This window comes from Eublepharis macularius, chromosome 9, assembly GCF_028583425.1.
Source record: "Eublepharis macularius isolate TG4126 chromosome 9, MPM_Emac_v1.0, whole genome shotgun sequence".
In the NCBI taxonomy this organism is placed as follows: Eukaryota; Metazoa; Chordata; class Lepidosauria; order Squamata; family Eublepharidae; genus Eublepharis; species Eublepharis macularius.
The window spans coordinates 105,552,804-105,568,515 of NC_072798.1; the positions used below are offsets into that span (position 1 = coordinate 105,552,804).

The 15,712-nt window shown below is 47.9% G+C and overlaps 1 protein-coding gene across 1 annotated transcript in view; it reads left to right on the forward strand.

Moving 5' to 3' along the window:
• CCDC3 (coiled-coil domain containing 3) overlaps positions 1-15,346 on the forward strand; it is a 67,540-nt gene extending 52,194 nt beyond the window's left edge. Inside the window, exon 3 of the mRNA XM_054987714.1 lies at positions 14,181-15,346. Coding sequence (XP_054843689.1) covers positions 14,181-14,456 — 276 coding nt within the window. The 3' untranslated portion in view covers positions 14,457-15,346. The remainder of the gene's footprint in view (positions 1-14,180) is intronic.
• Positions 15,347-15,712: the final 366 nt, after the last annotated feature.

Sequence of the window (15,712 nt, forward strand, 5' to 3'; positions counted from 1 at the left end):
CTTTTCTATAGAAGAAACGTTTTATTGCTGCCCAGGGCTTTTTTCTGGGGAAAGAGGAGGTGGAGCTCAGTGGGTTGCCCTCAGAGAAAACGGTCACATGGCTGGTGGCCCCGCCCCCTGATCTCCAGACAGAGGGGAGTTGAGATTGCCCTCTGTGCCACTGAGCAGCGCGGAGGGCAATCTCAACTCCCCTCTGTCTGGAGATGAGGGGGCGGGGCCACCGTCCATGTGACCGTTTTCAAGAGGTTCCGGAACTCCGTTCCCCCACGTTCCAGCTGAAAAAAAAGCCCCGTTGCTGCCCCAGAAGAAGCCTGCTGATGCCATAACAGCCTTACATTGGGATTTCCAGGCTATATCATCATCAAAGATGACTCCAAGATAGACCTGACGTGCTCCAGTTCGTTGTTGTCTAATCTCAGTTTATATTTACAGCCTCTTCTCTGCTTTGTAAAGACAGGGCAATTTAAATGCATGCAATTCCATTGTGTAATGATACCCTTAATCTTTGGAGATCAGGCTAAGGGGTGACTGACTGATTAAGAGGCTATTACCATGAAGTAATATTACCAAGCCCATCAGTTTCAGGCGGCTAAGAACCAGCTTATCTAAGAAATTCTGATTACCACCACAAGCCTTTTTTCGACTAACAAGCCCTACTCCCCCACCCACCCAGTTGCTACGCTCTGAAATGCTCTCTGGTTCCAGAAATAACTTTCCAGTTGCAGACCCTGAGGCTTGATGCTTCTTCTGGACTGATTTGGCAACTCAGAGAATGCTGCAAATTAATAAAGCATACACGCTCCCTTTCACACATTTGCTAGGGGGTAATCACCTGAAACATGTTAAGTCCAACTTTGAGACTCTCACATTTGCCTCATACTGACAATAGGGGCCTTCTGTTGTTATTATGGAACAACAAAGCTTTAGAAATGGGGGGAAATATTTGGCAGAGAAATAAAGCACTGGAAAGATTTCCCACCCTGCATTTTGGGGTACCTATAGAACCTCAGAAGCAACTATTATCCCTAACTAATACAAACCCCTTGTCCGTCTCTGTATCTGTGTTCTACTTCCCCATTAAATGCCTGGTTTCACCATCCTTTGCCCTTCCAACCTTAACTCCTCAGCTGCCAGCATCTCTCTAACACAAGTTTATGTTCTCCCTCCCTTCCTGAAGAAAGAGAGGTACACCCTCTCTTCAAGCCTCTCCTCAAAACCCACAGTTCACAGGAGGCCTTTGTCTCAACCTCATAACCTTAACGCCCAACTGCCAGCAATTTGTGTTGATTAACAGCAACAACAATAGTGCTTATACACCGCCGTTCTAGACAGATTAGTGCCCCACTCAGAGCAGTGAACAAGGTAAGTGTTGGTTGTTGTGGGTTTTCCGGGCTGTATTGCCGTGGTCTTGGCATTGTAGTTCCTGACGTTTCGCCAGCAGCTGTGGCTGGCATCTTCAGAGGTGTGGCACCAAAAGACAGAGATCTCTCAGTGTCACATTGTGGAAAAGATGTAGGTCATTTGTATCTACTCAGGAGGGGTGGGATTGAGCTGAGTCATCCTGTAAGAGTTTCCCAGGGTGTGGAATGCTAATGGCGGGAGGCTTCACTGTATCCTGAGGAGGTTCTTTTGCATATGGATTGGTGCTTGATGTGCTAATCTTCTCTGCAGGGCTATTGTCAGGGATAGAATGTTTTGTTAGCCTGGTGTTTTTCAGAACTGGAAACCATGCTCTGTTCATTCTTAAGGTTTCTTCTTTCCTGTTGAAGTTTTGCTTATGCTTGTGAATTTCAATGGCTTCCCTGTGCAGTCTGACAAAGTAGTTGGAAGTGTTGTCCAGCATTTTGGTGTCCTGAAATAAGATACTGTGCCCTGTTTGGGTTAGGCTATGTTCAGCCACTGCTGAAGGTAAGTGTTGTTATTGTCCCCACAATGCAGCTGGGGCGCGGGGCGGAGAGGAGGGGCTTACCGAAGACCACCTGCCGAGCTCAGGCAGTTGTGGGATTTGGACCCACTGGGTTGACTCGCAGTCCAGTCACTTAACCATTATGCTGTGGCAGCTCCTATAATAATAACGGTGCTTATATACTTATAGGCAGATTAGTGCCCCATTCAGAGCCATGAAAAGTCACTGTTATCATCAGGGCTTTTTTTCAGCCGGAATGCAGTGGTACAGAGTTCCGGAACCTCTTGAAAATGGTCACATGGCTGGTGGCCCCGCCCCCTGATCTCCAGACAGAGGGGAGTTGAGATTGCCAAGCAGCGCAGAGGGCAATCTCAACTCCCCTCTGTCTGGAGATCAGGGGGCGGGGCCACCAGCCATGTGACCATTTTCTCCGAGGGCAACCCACTGAGTTCCACCACCTCTTTCCCCAGAAAAAAAGCCCTGGTTATCATTATTCCCACAATACAGGAGGGGAGCTGGGGCTGAGAGGAGTGACTTACCCAAGGCTACCTGCTGAGCTCAGTGGTGGGATCTGAGCACAGCCCAAGCGCTTCACCGCTAGGCTAATGTCGCTGTCTGTCCCATTCATGCCTTGCTAAGCTCATCACTCCTTCCCTTTTTCTCACTGTCAGTTCTGGACTGCAAAGGTGTGTGTGTGGGGGGGGGAGGCCTCCCCCTACAGAATCTGCATTTGCTGCCATCAGGGGAATGTTAGGGCCCTTGCAGTGGAGGATTAGCAGGTGGTCTGAGCGCTCAGCCTGCCCTGTGCTCACCAATTCTTCCTTGCAAATTCTCTCCCGAGGTTGGGCCTCCTCCCTCTGGGTTGGCCTCTGGTTTTAGAGGCTGGGTGGGCAAAATACAATGTTAAAGTGTTTGGGAGGGAGGTACAAATGGGGATTGGCAAAGAAGAGGATATTCCAGTTCCAGCCTGCTGATTTGCCTCTGCCAGTATGCCCCACTTAATGTAGCTCTTTTTGTGCGTGTGGTGTGGGGGAGGGATAGAACATGCACATGCCAGGCATTCCCCCATGGACAAGATGGGGGAGAGGGAGGGGCATCCCCGCGAAGAGGGTAACTGCCCAGGGGATGGGAGCGGACGGGGCTAATTCTTACCAGCAACTTTCTCTGTTCCCCTTCTTGTGTCCAGCTATCGCAGGGATTCCCAATGAACCTACAAAACCTGAAAGCAGCCCTCAGTTTTGAAATTTTAATCAAGCAAGCAATCTAAGATCTAAGCCTTCTCTGAAAACAGGCATTTTAAAAACACCCCAATTAAAAGTTCTCAGAATCTTTGATGCTGCCCTGGAACCCTTTTCTGTTGAAAGGCCTGGTGAAGTTCTCTTGCCTCTTTCTCTCTCTCTCTCTCTCTCTCTCTCTCTCAGCTTCCTGACTTCATCTTTTTAAAAACATGTATGTTGTGAAGCTAAAACACATCCCAGCCACAGTGCACTCACAAGGAAAACATCTATGCTCAACGCGACAGGGGAAACATATTTGCTTTGAAGCAGTAGCTGTTGTAGCTGAAAAAGCTTGTAGGGGCAAAATGGCTAGAGAAACAGATCCGGAAACTGTTCCAGGGACTCCACTTACGCTTGCTGCTTGAACTGAGGACAGGCTAAGGAGTTGTGCTGGTGTGGCTGTGTTTCAATTAGATTTCTTTTCCCCTTTCACACAACAGCTGAACTATAAACAGAGTTTTAAAAAAAAATCCGTCAAGTTCTGTGATGTTTTTTTGTTTTTTTTAAAGCATTCATGTTCTAATTATTTCTCATCACTTGGGCCTTTCTGTCCAATGGGGACCAAAAATGACTTACATTGGTCTCCTCTGTCTTATCCTCACAACAATCTTGTGAGGTAGGTTAGGCTGAGAGTGTATGAGGTCCAAGGTAACCCAGCAACCTTCCATGGCAGAGAGGAGATTCAAACCTGGGTCTCCCAGAGCCTAGTCTGCCACTCTAACCATTACACCACACAGTCTCACTCAGAGAATACAAATTTGGAAGCATCTTTTTGGAAGACAACCATGGTGACTTGGCCAGGTGGCACCATGGCTTGGCAACAAGCAAGCAGTGTTGTGATTTAAGTATAGTGATAGGCTTGGCTGTAGATATTTCCATACCAGATTAGTTCCCTGGTATACAGAGGAGCTAAGACAGATGAAGCAGGAGCTGAGATGGCTCGAGTGAGTGTGGCGGCAGTCTTGGGACGAAGAGGCGAGATCGTCTTACAGAGTGTTTATGAAAGTCTATGAAGTGGCTGGGAAGGGGGTGAAGAAAGATTTCTATGCTGCCTCTATAGTGTCCACAAGCTCATGCCCAGCAAAATTATTTCAAGTAGTTTGGTCCTTGGTCTCCCTTTCACAGGGACACCATCAAATCGGTAATTAGAATATTGGCTGTGAGGCTTTTGGAGGATAAAATCTTGTCGCTCCGCCATGACCTGCCGGCCACAGTTGAAACAATGAGTAAACTGGAGGCCCCTTGGCCATCTTCTGGTCCTGTTTTAGGTCACTTCAGTCCACTCACCCAGGAAGGGGCTGACAGAACCCTGCAACTGGTGAGGTCCACCATGTGTTCTCTGGACCCCTGTCCTTCATGGCTGGTAAAAGGCTGGACTGAGGGCCACATTGGAGGCCATTATTAATCTGTCTCTGAGCTCTGGAATTTTTCCAAGGGCATTAAAGGAGGGTGTGGTGGCTGATCTTTCTACAATGTGATCCGTGCTGCGCATATCCTTCTGCTACTGGAGCGCTCTACAGACACTTCTGATTTGGTCAGACCACGTGGTTCTGGAGGCTTGGCTGGGTATGTCACCCCCTCCCTGCAAGGGCGGTGAGCAAATTTATGCTTGCCCGCGGAGACTTACGGATCCAATTGGTTTTCAGAATGCCCTTCGGGAACCGATGCTCCACGGCAGTTCATTAGATGAGCTGGTGGAGGACTGGCAGGTCCGGCTCTCCGAAGCCATTGATGAAATTGCTCCCCTTCATAATTAGCTTGTAAGAGGCTGAAAGAGAAGGGGCTGATGCTTTCCAGATTCTCATACCCTCAAGGAAAGTGGCTGGTGGTCTAAAGGAGCAACCCTTTGGCTTGGAGCTGTGAGCTGAATAATCTCAGGTGGGCCGATCCACACGTGACACTCCTTATGAATACCACACATTTCAGTCAGACTTAGTTCCCAGGTGGATTTGAACGCCGTTCAGATCAGGAATGTGGCCCATGGGGTAAAGGGGCTTAAGCTTCCCCCATATGCCCCTTTCCCACCCTGAAATGGCTCTTGGAGCTGCAGTTTGCCTTATTGGGGAAACACATGTGGCCCATTAGTACATGTAAGCTACACCCTAAGGACAAAGAAGAGCTGCTGAGGGCTGTTTTAGGTGGGAAAAATGGTACAGAGGGGAATGTTACCTGAATTGGTCTACTTGTGAGTAAATAGAATTTTGGGGGGAATTAGCAAGCAAGAAAGACAGCTATGTGAGAGGCCAGTAACCACGGGGTCTCTTCACCAATAATTTATGGAGTCCTTTCCCAAGGATATACACACACGAAGCCGGTGTTCTTAATTAAAGGGCAATTTTTATTCAAGGGGCAAATGCATACACACACAACCACACAAGAGGCCTAAGAAAAGCAGTGGTGAAGGTGGGATAGATTTGAGGGTTTGCGAGCCGATTACATATCTGGAGAGTAGGGGGTCCGCGGAGGAAGAGCTTCAAACACCAGCGTTCTCGGCCAAGGGAGCAAGAGACTTAGGGCCAAGCTACACATGACGAATGACACTTGAACAGCAAGTGTATTTCTCCCTGTTCACTTGCCCTCCACTCAATCCACTTGCCGTTCAAGTGTCATTTGTCATGTGTAGCTTGGCCCTGTGGCAAACCTCAAAGGAACAGTGTTGTGGATTCGGTAAGCGTGTACAATTTGAATGAGGCCAGGGCCCTACCTTTATAGGTAGAATGTGCCCTGAGGTGGGAGAACCCACCTAGCCATTAGAACAAAGACTCCAACGGTCAATTCCTGGGATTGACAAAAGGTTTGATTACCTTGATTGGTAGCTGCCAGGGTGTGTGAAAGCAAATGCAAAATTTGTTCTAGCGCAGCACAAAGGGATAGTTTGTTAATGAAGTCCAACGGAGCTAAATTGATTAATTTAGTTAGGGGAATGTACTTTCCCAGGAACAACTGTAAATACTTATGAATGTAAGTATTTGATTAGCTCCTCAATCAAGGAGGGGAGATCTCATCACAGAAGGAGGGAAAGGAATGTGTTAAGTGGGGATGACCCTGCGAGACCTTTGTTGCGCTGGATTCCTTAGGGGCTGGGGAGACTGCAAATCCACTCACCACTGATCACTCCACGTTCCTGTGCAGCATTCCATTCATGCCTAGATCTTCTGGGCGGGACTCAGCAACTGTTAGCTGGAGGACCTCTGGTTGCAGCTTGCAATACAAGCTGCCATTTTAAATCCAGAGGCCCGGTGATTTTTATCACAAGCAGCCATGTTAAAATGGCTGTTAAAGATGGCGGAGGCTGGGCCAACTGCTTACAGGAAAGCCTAAGCTGCTCCTTGTCATGTGCCGTGGTTCTGATCTAACTGAGGCCTCTGTGTGACTGGGAATTAAGCCCCAGTAGAAAATTCCCAGATGGGACCCATACCCAGATTCCATGTGGGGGACATGTGAGCCAGCCTCAGCTGGTGCCGGAGGGTTTCTCTAGAGCAGAGAGCAAATCACACTCTCTTGACTCCTTTTGGGGCCCACGGGAATCGCAGGGGCTGTGGTGTCTCAGCCCTCCACAAAACTAGCAGTTGTAGGGGGACGCTTGGCCTGTACGTTCCACATAGGCAGCTACTGTAGAGAGTTAGGGCAGGGCGGGAACTTGCCTGTTGCCTCTCAAGGGTTGCCGGCTCTGGGTTGAGAAATGCCTAGAGATTCTAGGGATGGTGCCTGGGGAGGAAAGGGTTTGGGGAGGGGAGAGTATAATGCCATAGAGCCCACCCTCCAAAGCTGCCCTTTTCTCCTGGGGAACTGCTCTCTTAGCTTGGAGATCAGTTGTAATTCCAGAAGATCTTCAGCCACCACCTGGAGGTTGGCAAGTCCATCCCAAGACATTACCTGAGTCCCTAGTCGGGTTTGTATACCCTTCCAATCAGGTACATGTGCTAAAAACTAAGGCGCAGGCTTTTGATTGTCAAAGCTGCATCTTTTCCCTCTCCACTCCCCCACCTCACACCTCTCAGGATGGTCAGTCCCCCATCTTCTGCCCCTCAGGGCAGGCCCAGCCTGCTTCATTTAATCGCTGCCTTTCTTGGCTCTGCTTTTTGAGGAAGGAGGGGGAAGCGTCATGCCAACTCAAATGCTCTGTGCTGATGCAGGAGGAAAAAGAGAGATTCTTCCACGGGGCCTTTTCCCCCCCTATGCCTCTCCCTGCTCGAGTCAGAATGATCCAACTGGAATCTTGTCAAACTTAGAGCAGAACCACAAGTGACAAAAGGCACAGATTGGACACTTGTCTGCTTCCCTCAAGTTTTGATGGGAAATGTAGTCATCCTGGTCTCGCAGCTTGGCTCTCCGACTGCTGTCCAATGGACTTTTCAACTGTCACTTGTCCAACATTCCGCCAAGCTGCCTACATTTCCCATCAAAACTTGAGGGAAGCTGACAAGTGTCCAATCTGTGCCTTTTGTCACTTGTGGTTCTGCTCTTAGATGCGAGTTAACAGCCCCGTTCTAAGCTCATCTCAGCCATGAACACACTGAGTGGTCTTTGGGCCTCAGATTCCCATTTGGACTGCAGAAAAGACTGGGCAAGGCATATTTCACGCTTACAAAATGCTCCTTACTTACAATATTGAAAGTACCTGCCCACGCCATCTCAACTCTGTACTCAACTCTGTACTCAACTCTCAACGCGCTTATTACTGCAACGTGCATAAACTGAGCAAATATGAACGTCTCTTATTTTGCATAGTTTATTATGTTTTTAAAAGCTATTTTATGTAACTTATTCTGGGTTCGATAGTCATGGGAAGAGGTGAGGAGCTATGTAGGAACCTGCCACAAACATCATTCAATCATCTTGTTCACTTCCGAGCCTTCAGTAGTTGTCTTGACATTAATTCAAGAATATCTTCAAGTTCATAGCTTTAAAAGACAGTAACAGAAACACCTTGAACTCAGTTTCCCACCAGGTAGAGCTGCCAACCTCCAGGTGGTGGCTGAAGATCTCCTGGAATTACAATTGATCTCCAGGCAGCAGAGATCAGCTCCCCAGGAGAAAATGGGGGGCAGACCCCAGGACTTTATACCCTGCTGAAGGCCCTCTCCTCCCCAAATTTTGCGCTCCCCAAGCTCCACCCCCAAATCTCCAGGAATTTTCTACCCAGGAGTTGGTAACTCTGCCACCAGGTGTGCTGACCATTCCCGCTGCATATTGACTTTTACATGCTGAAATCAGCATCTTTCATTTTCTTCTAACTCAGGGTCACATTTAGGGTCACCACAAGCAAAGGGTTGCTGTGCCTTTTAAGAGATGTGCAAAAGAGGGGATTTCAGGGGCTGCAGCGCCCCCCCCCCCCCATTATTAGCAAAGATGCACAAACTCAACTTCCCTCTTCTTAGTGTTGTTATGGGGGGGAATTCTTTTCTCAAAATTCACTTTTTATAATATTATATAGCCCTTGATTCCATTGATTTTCTTTTTATAGAGGTGTTTCTCTTTGGGGGGGGAATCAATGTATCTTTCTGTAACTTCACCCCTTGCACCCCCTTTTTATGTCACACTCTGGCAGAGGGATAGGAAGGTTTGGGAAGACACTACTTGCCTCTGAGCATTTACAGAGTGAAATTCTGAAATACTGCAGACCTTCCAATCCTGCCCCTCCAAATTTCTTACTGATCAAAATTGGAATGGTTTCAAAACAGATTCAACATTTCTAAGAAGAGGATAAGAATTGGTTGTACGATTTTAGGGAGAAAATGTGTAAAAGAGGAATGAAGAAGGCCTCCCTTCTGCACCCTTTATCCTTTATCCACCCTTCTGTTCGGTTCCCCTGTGTAAACATGGGATACATCTTGAAACAGTTTCGGCCACTCAGTCTCTTCAACTCTCTCTCACCTTATTGCACGCCCCCAGAGAACTTGAGGCAGCGTTACTGGTTCTCTCCTCCTCTGTTTAACCTCAGAACAACTTTGTGAGAAGATGTGACTCGGCCAAGCCATAAAGACAGCTTCATGGCACAGGTGGGACGAACCTCGTCCTGCAATGGGACGAAAGGGGGATAAAATAAGCAATTCTGAGATGGGCAGGAGGGAACACAGAAACGGCCCATTTCCTTCTCCTCAATAAAGAAGCTATTTAGCACATGAGCAGCAGGAACTGTGTCTGAACAGCACTTGGGTGTTCAGTGCAACAGGTGGATCCTGGCTGAAGGCCATCTTGTCTGAATCAGAGGCCCCCACCCACAAAAGCCTTGGCTCCTGTTTTTAAAAGCAGCTTCCATAGGGGGTGGGGGGGCACGCTTCCCAGGGCACCCCCCCGGGCGGTGCAGCATGCTCCCGCATGCACAGCTGCCTGAATCATGCCCCACAGTGGGCCCGTTTCAGGCCAAATCGAGTCCCTCGGTGAGTGCGGGCATGCCTTTGGACCTGTGGGGCCACCCTTTGACCCATGTGATGACATCACTTCCCAGAAGTGACGTCATCACACAAGCCGAGCTTGCATCCGGGGATGTGGCAGGGCAAGTGCCAGGCTCCCAATCTCCCGCCGGGGGAGTCATGGGACCTGGGACCCCCATATAGCAAATTAGATACAGTGAAAGAACCAAATTCATTCGTTGTGGATGCCTGTTCCACCAGGTGATTCTATAGTGGGTCGAAAGCTGCTGGTGCTTTTAACAGGCAAAGAAATAATTATTCCCTTCTCCCTCCACCCACCCACCTCACTTCAGCTTGCTCAAAAATATGACCAGAGAATGAAAAAATAGACATAACAACATATAATTATCCATTATTCATGCAGCAGGTGATACTATTTTTTACTGGGATCTTGCAGAATCTCTCAGCCAATGAGCGTTTATCTAAATTGCTGGGCCTTTTGAAAACATATAAAAGACTGGGAGTGGGGAGGGGACAGAGTTTGAAAACTACATAAAAAGGTACTCAAGAAACGCAAAGAGATTATTTCCCCCATTCACACATCAGTTGATCAGCATATTAGATTAACACACTAACTTTGCAGTTCCACAGTTTCAAAAAATGAGCACTTGGACAGAATAATCCCTTTCCAGATTTATCTAACAATTGAACTCACAGAGCAGAAGTTCATGAAACTTTTTTAAAGGAGTTTTCCCAGCAGAAATTTCTAGGCTGGCAGTCCTGCTGCCCTGCTCCTAACTAGGAAGTGAAACACTCAGATTTTCACTGGAGATCCAGTTAGGTGTAGTGGTTAAGAGCGCGGGACTCTAATCTGGAGAACTGGGTTTAATCCCCCTCTCCTCCGCTTGAAGCCAGCTGGGTGACCTTGGGTCAGTCACAGCTCTTCCAGAGCACTCTCAGCCCCACCCGCCTCACAGGGTGTTTGTTGTGAGGATAATAACATACTTTGTAAACCGCTTGAGTGGGCATTAAGTTGTCCTGAAAGGCAGTATATAAATTGAATGTTATTATTATTAATGTTATTATTACTGACTGCCTGGTGAGCTGGGAACAGACCCCCCCCCCCCGCCCATGCCTGTTCATGGAACCTGATCCATAGGGCTGGATCCTAGTCCCCCAAATCTGTTTTGCCTGCTCTGTATTTTATGCCAATCAACCACATTACTGCGTCATCGTTGCCTCCTAGGACAGTTATTCAGCTTCTGTTATTCTCTTTTCCTGTTTGCATACTTCTATGTTTGTATTCTTTTACACTCTTCTTAATAAACTCTATTCATTATGCTTATTCATTATACTTATTTGGAGTTCAGTGCTTCAATCTGAGTTCATTAATCTGGCCTATTTTGGTCACAGCTATCCAAATAGTTGTTTTGTGAAATCCAGTCTGCAGGTGTCCTACCTTGCAGGGTTGACTTCCTGTTTAATACCTGGTAGGGCTGGGAACTTTTAAAAAGACATTAATATGTTTATTTTATTAGTGAAAAGTAATGACAAAAAACCCAAGAAAAACAATGCTGGCAACAAATACAAAAGCACTGTTGGCAAATCTATATAAATATAGATATGTCCATATGCATAGCTTATAATGAACGAAGAAGCACACACAGCAGAAAATTTATTAAACAATAAATAGAACAATAACTCTGTAAATCAGCCAGCAGCTACCCATCAAAACAGTCCCTACCCCATACCAAAAGTGAAAACTAAAATAAAATAAAAAATGTGCTTGTGCGTAAAGTGCCATCAAGTCACAAATGACTTGTGGCAACCCCAGCAGGGGGCTTTCAAGGCGAGTGAGAAGCGGAGGGGGTTTGCCAGGGCCTTCCTCTGCAGAGTCTTTCTTGGGGGTTGCTAGGGCTTTTTTTCTGGGGAAAGAGGTGGTGGAACTCAGTGGGTTGCCCTCGGAGAAAATGGCCACATGGCTGGTGGCCCCGCCCCCTGATCTCCAGACAGAGGGGAGTTGAGATTGCCCTCCCTGCTGCTGAGCAATCTCAACTCCCCTCTGCCTGGAGATCAGGGGGCGGGGCCACCAGCCATGTGGCCATTTTCAAGAGGTTCCGGAACTCCGTTCCCCCACATTCCCGCTGAAAAAAAGCCTTGGGGGTCACCCATCCAAGTACCAACCCTGCCTAGCTTCTGAGAGCTGACAAAATCGGGCCATGCCTTCCCTCCCAAAATAAAAAATATTCAAAAAGAAAAAAATCTTTACTCCCAGGTAAGTGAGATTTCACTCCCCAGTTTCGAGCATGTTTCTCCTGGCCTTCCACTTGGGCCACTTGTGGATCCAGGGGGCCCCTTGACCACGCATAATGTAGTATGGCAGAACTTGACAGAGGGCCCCTGTTTCCGTGGCAGCCGTGTGTTTCTCTGGTCTACAACCAGTGCGCTGTACAACTGCTCAGAGTTTTTAAAAATAATACTATCTGTAGGTCTGCCACAGAAGGCAGAAAAAGAAATGAAATGGAATGAAATCCAGGCAGAGAAAGAAATGAGTCATACAGCAAATGTCAAGAAAGGCAGCCCAGAACAGGCTGAGGTATTGGAGTAGGCTGGTGCAGAGGTGGCTGTTTTAGAAAAGTGCTAAGTATTGATGCATTTGTTTAAGCATCTTTTATTAATACTCTCTTTTTAAAAGTTGGTTAATTTACTAATTTTTTAAACTTGAAAATGGTTCTTTAGGATCCTGCTACTGGCACCCTGTTGCAACTGTAGATCACGTTTGGATTTCATGTTCTGAACCGTGGTTTGGAGGAGGGGATCTTGCCATGACCTCGCAACATCCCTCGTGTCTCGCGCATGCGGATTCTCGCCTCCATTTTCTGCTTTCCTCCAAGTGTCAACCTATCAGGCAACCTTCCCCAGAGGCACAAGGGACGCAGAAGGGGCGTGCGTGAGCAGTTCCTGGTGAGGACGGGAGAGCATCCAGAGCAGGCGTAGATAGCATCAGAGGTCCTGTGCCGCAGCAACCAAAACTGCTATGCTAACCAGGGGAAGCACAAACACAGAAGTTTCTTTCCCTCTCATTCCTCCTTTGTTAGTTTGGGGAAAGAGTTTAATGTGTGGCCTGAAGTTTACATTTAAGACGGGTGGGGGGGGGTGTAGATTGTCTCCTGCAGGAGGAGCAGGGCTTTTTTTCAGCTGGAACGCGGGGGAACGGAGTTCTGGAACCGCTTGAAAATGGTCACATGGCTGGTGGCCCCGCCCCCTGATCTCCAGACAGAGGGGAGATTGCTCTCCACGCCGCTGAGCAATCTCAACTCCCCTCTGTCTGGAGATCAGGGGGCGGGGCCACCAGCCACGTGACCATTTTCTCTGAGGGCAACCCACTGAGTTCCAGCACCTCTTTCCCCAGAAAAAAAGCCCTGAGGAGGAGCATCTTCATTCCCTCCGCTCCACCCCATGCGCTTCGACTAGCAGAGAAGGGCCCTGCAGAGGGGGCTGCCTGTCTTGCAGCTGGTTGGTTCCATGCGTCTTCCCAGGATCTGCCCAGGTAGTCTAACCACGCCTGGGCAAAAACTTGGAAGCAGCAGAACGACAACTAGCCCTGCCCCCATGGCCCTTCGCTGCTAGTCTGCTAGTCCTTTCCACATGGGGTGGAAAGGAGGGAATGAAGACTCTCCCCCTGCCACGCATGTGAGGGAGCCAATTTGTATCCCACCCACTGTTTTAAAGATAAACTTCAAATCACACATTAAAAGCGAGTTGAATTGGGATTTTCCCTAATCAAACGTGTGTTTAGGGCACATGAATAGACCCTTAGATGACTGTCCGACTCCACAGGTGCCTCTGAGAATGAAGCTAAGTGCAAGGGCTCTGCGTGGGGTTACAAGTCCGCCGGTGGGAGCAGGACGTCCCCAGTTCCCACCCCCTTCCCCCAACCACCACTCACCTGGCCAGCAGGGGAGGGGGGAAGGGGCAGGAATGGGCCTCCCGGGCACACTCCTGGGGCAGTGCAACAACATCACTTCCAGGAATGACATCATCACGCCACCCCGAGAGCGCTCCCATGCTTCGTAGCAGGCCCATTTGGGGCAAAAATGGCTCACTGCAAAGTGCACGCCCTCCAGTGCCTGCGCAATGTTGTTGCCTGGAAGTGACATACCCGGAAGTAACGTCATCACGCAGGCATGGGGGCATGTGCATGATGGGAGCAGAGAAAAGGGAGGCACCGGGCCCCCTCCTTCCCGCCAGGAGGCCTGCTCACCCTAGTTCTGTGCCCTCAGGAGTAAAAGACAAGTTCTGCAAAGGACCAGAGAGACTGCTAACTTTGACCGCATGGTTACGATTTGTGGTTTCAAGTAAGGATGCAAAGTATAGATCGGAGGCTGCTCTCTTTATACCAACCAGAGACCGTGGTGATCAGTGGAAACCAAGACTGGAATCAGTACGTGGGTGCTGTTCAAAATGGTCAATTTCTAACACCATATGCTAGACTACACCTGATCAGAAACCAGATATAATAAATATTAAAAACACGACAGAGCAGCTGCAAGTGGCTGCAGGCTTGAGGGGGCGGGGGGGGGGCAAATGTCTTCTGGGAGTATTTGTTAGTTCAGCCCTCCTGTGCCTCTGTCCTTCCAGCTGATGTGCTCGTCAATCCAGAAGGCCTTGTTTGAAGAAGAAGACCACGTGAAGAAGCTCCAGCAGAAGGTGGCAGCCCTGGAGAAGCGCAACAAGCAGCTGCGTGACAGAGTGAAGAAAGTGAAGCGGTCGCTCCGGCAAGCCCGGAAGAACGCCAGGCACATGGAGCTGGTCAGCCGGAAACTCAGGGAGAAGCTCTCCTCCGCGGGAAGTCAGGTCCCCCACGCGAATGCCTTAAAGCAAGCGAACTCTCCCGCCACATACCTGAAAGTATAACGCTGGCGTCGGTACTGCAGGTGGTGATCTCAGAGATGACTTCGCCACAGGTGCTTCTTCTCTTGGCTACATCTTACAATCCAAAGGGATTGTAGGCCCCGGGAACTGGCACTGTACTAGGCACAAATCTAAAATGTAGATTCGCCGTTAAATTCTGCTTCTGGCCATAAGCTAGCACCAAATGCTGAAACATTGCTATAAGCGTGTTGTTTAAGCGGGTTTGAACCTAACCAGTGCCTGGGCCATTAAAAAGTCCCATATAGGTTGGCTTGAGCTTCCCGTGAAAGAGCAGGGAACATGTGAAAAGGAGGAAAAACACACTCCATTATTCCCAGGTAGGCAGATACAAGCCTGTGTATGAATGCCGTGATTCCAGCCGCATCTGCATCTAATACGAGGAGGTGTTAAAATCTGAGTTCCAGGTAAAGATGCCCACATGGAAGATTTTTAAAACAGGCACCAGAATGTTTTACTTTTAAATGGTATTTCACTGAAAAATTAAAATACAAGTATTTCATATTTGATCAACATTTCTGGGTACAATTTGGATTTGCTTTAATATAGGTTTACTTATTTTGGCAGTCGGGATCCCCAAACAAGCAAATCTACCCTGTCTTTAAGTCAGAATCTTCCCTCTTCAATCTAAACATTGCAAATGGATTGAGTCCATGGTAGAAATTTTAAAGGCTGCTCTTTTCTTCCATTCACCTCAAGATTCCAGTATTTTCACCTTTGTTTTCTTTAAATTAAGAAAACATGTTAACTTTGATAATTTTAAGGGGATTTTATTTGTCCCCCCAGCTATTTCTGTAAAGTTGAGTTTGGATGCTAATTTGTATAAAAAACTGAAATGTGTTCATGTTGAAATAAAAAAGTTAATGAATATACGATTCCCTTCTCCACTGCAAGTTCATACCCGGAGGCCTCCTTTTCAGCCGTGGCTCAAATGGCAGTTCTGTCATCATCTCTAACCCTGGGTTCTGTTGCTTTAAGACCCGGTGGAGATTGCTGAGCAGAGTTTCTCTAGCTGCACTTTAGAATGGTCTCAAACCTTCAGCAGAACCCTGGCTCGATATAACTGGCTGCAAGCAGACGTGAGAAGAGATGGGGAAGGCATTCAGGAAGACTTCTGAGTACATCAACTGGTGTATTTTAATGCAGTTCTGTTAGTATTCAGTACATCTCAACATTCTATAGGCATTTTGGAACTGATCCATTTTAAGCTGCACAAGAATTTTTGGTTCAAATAATTACAT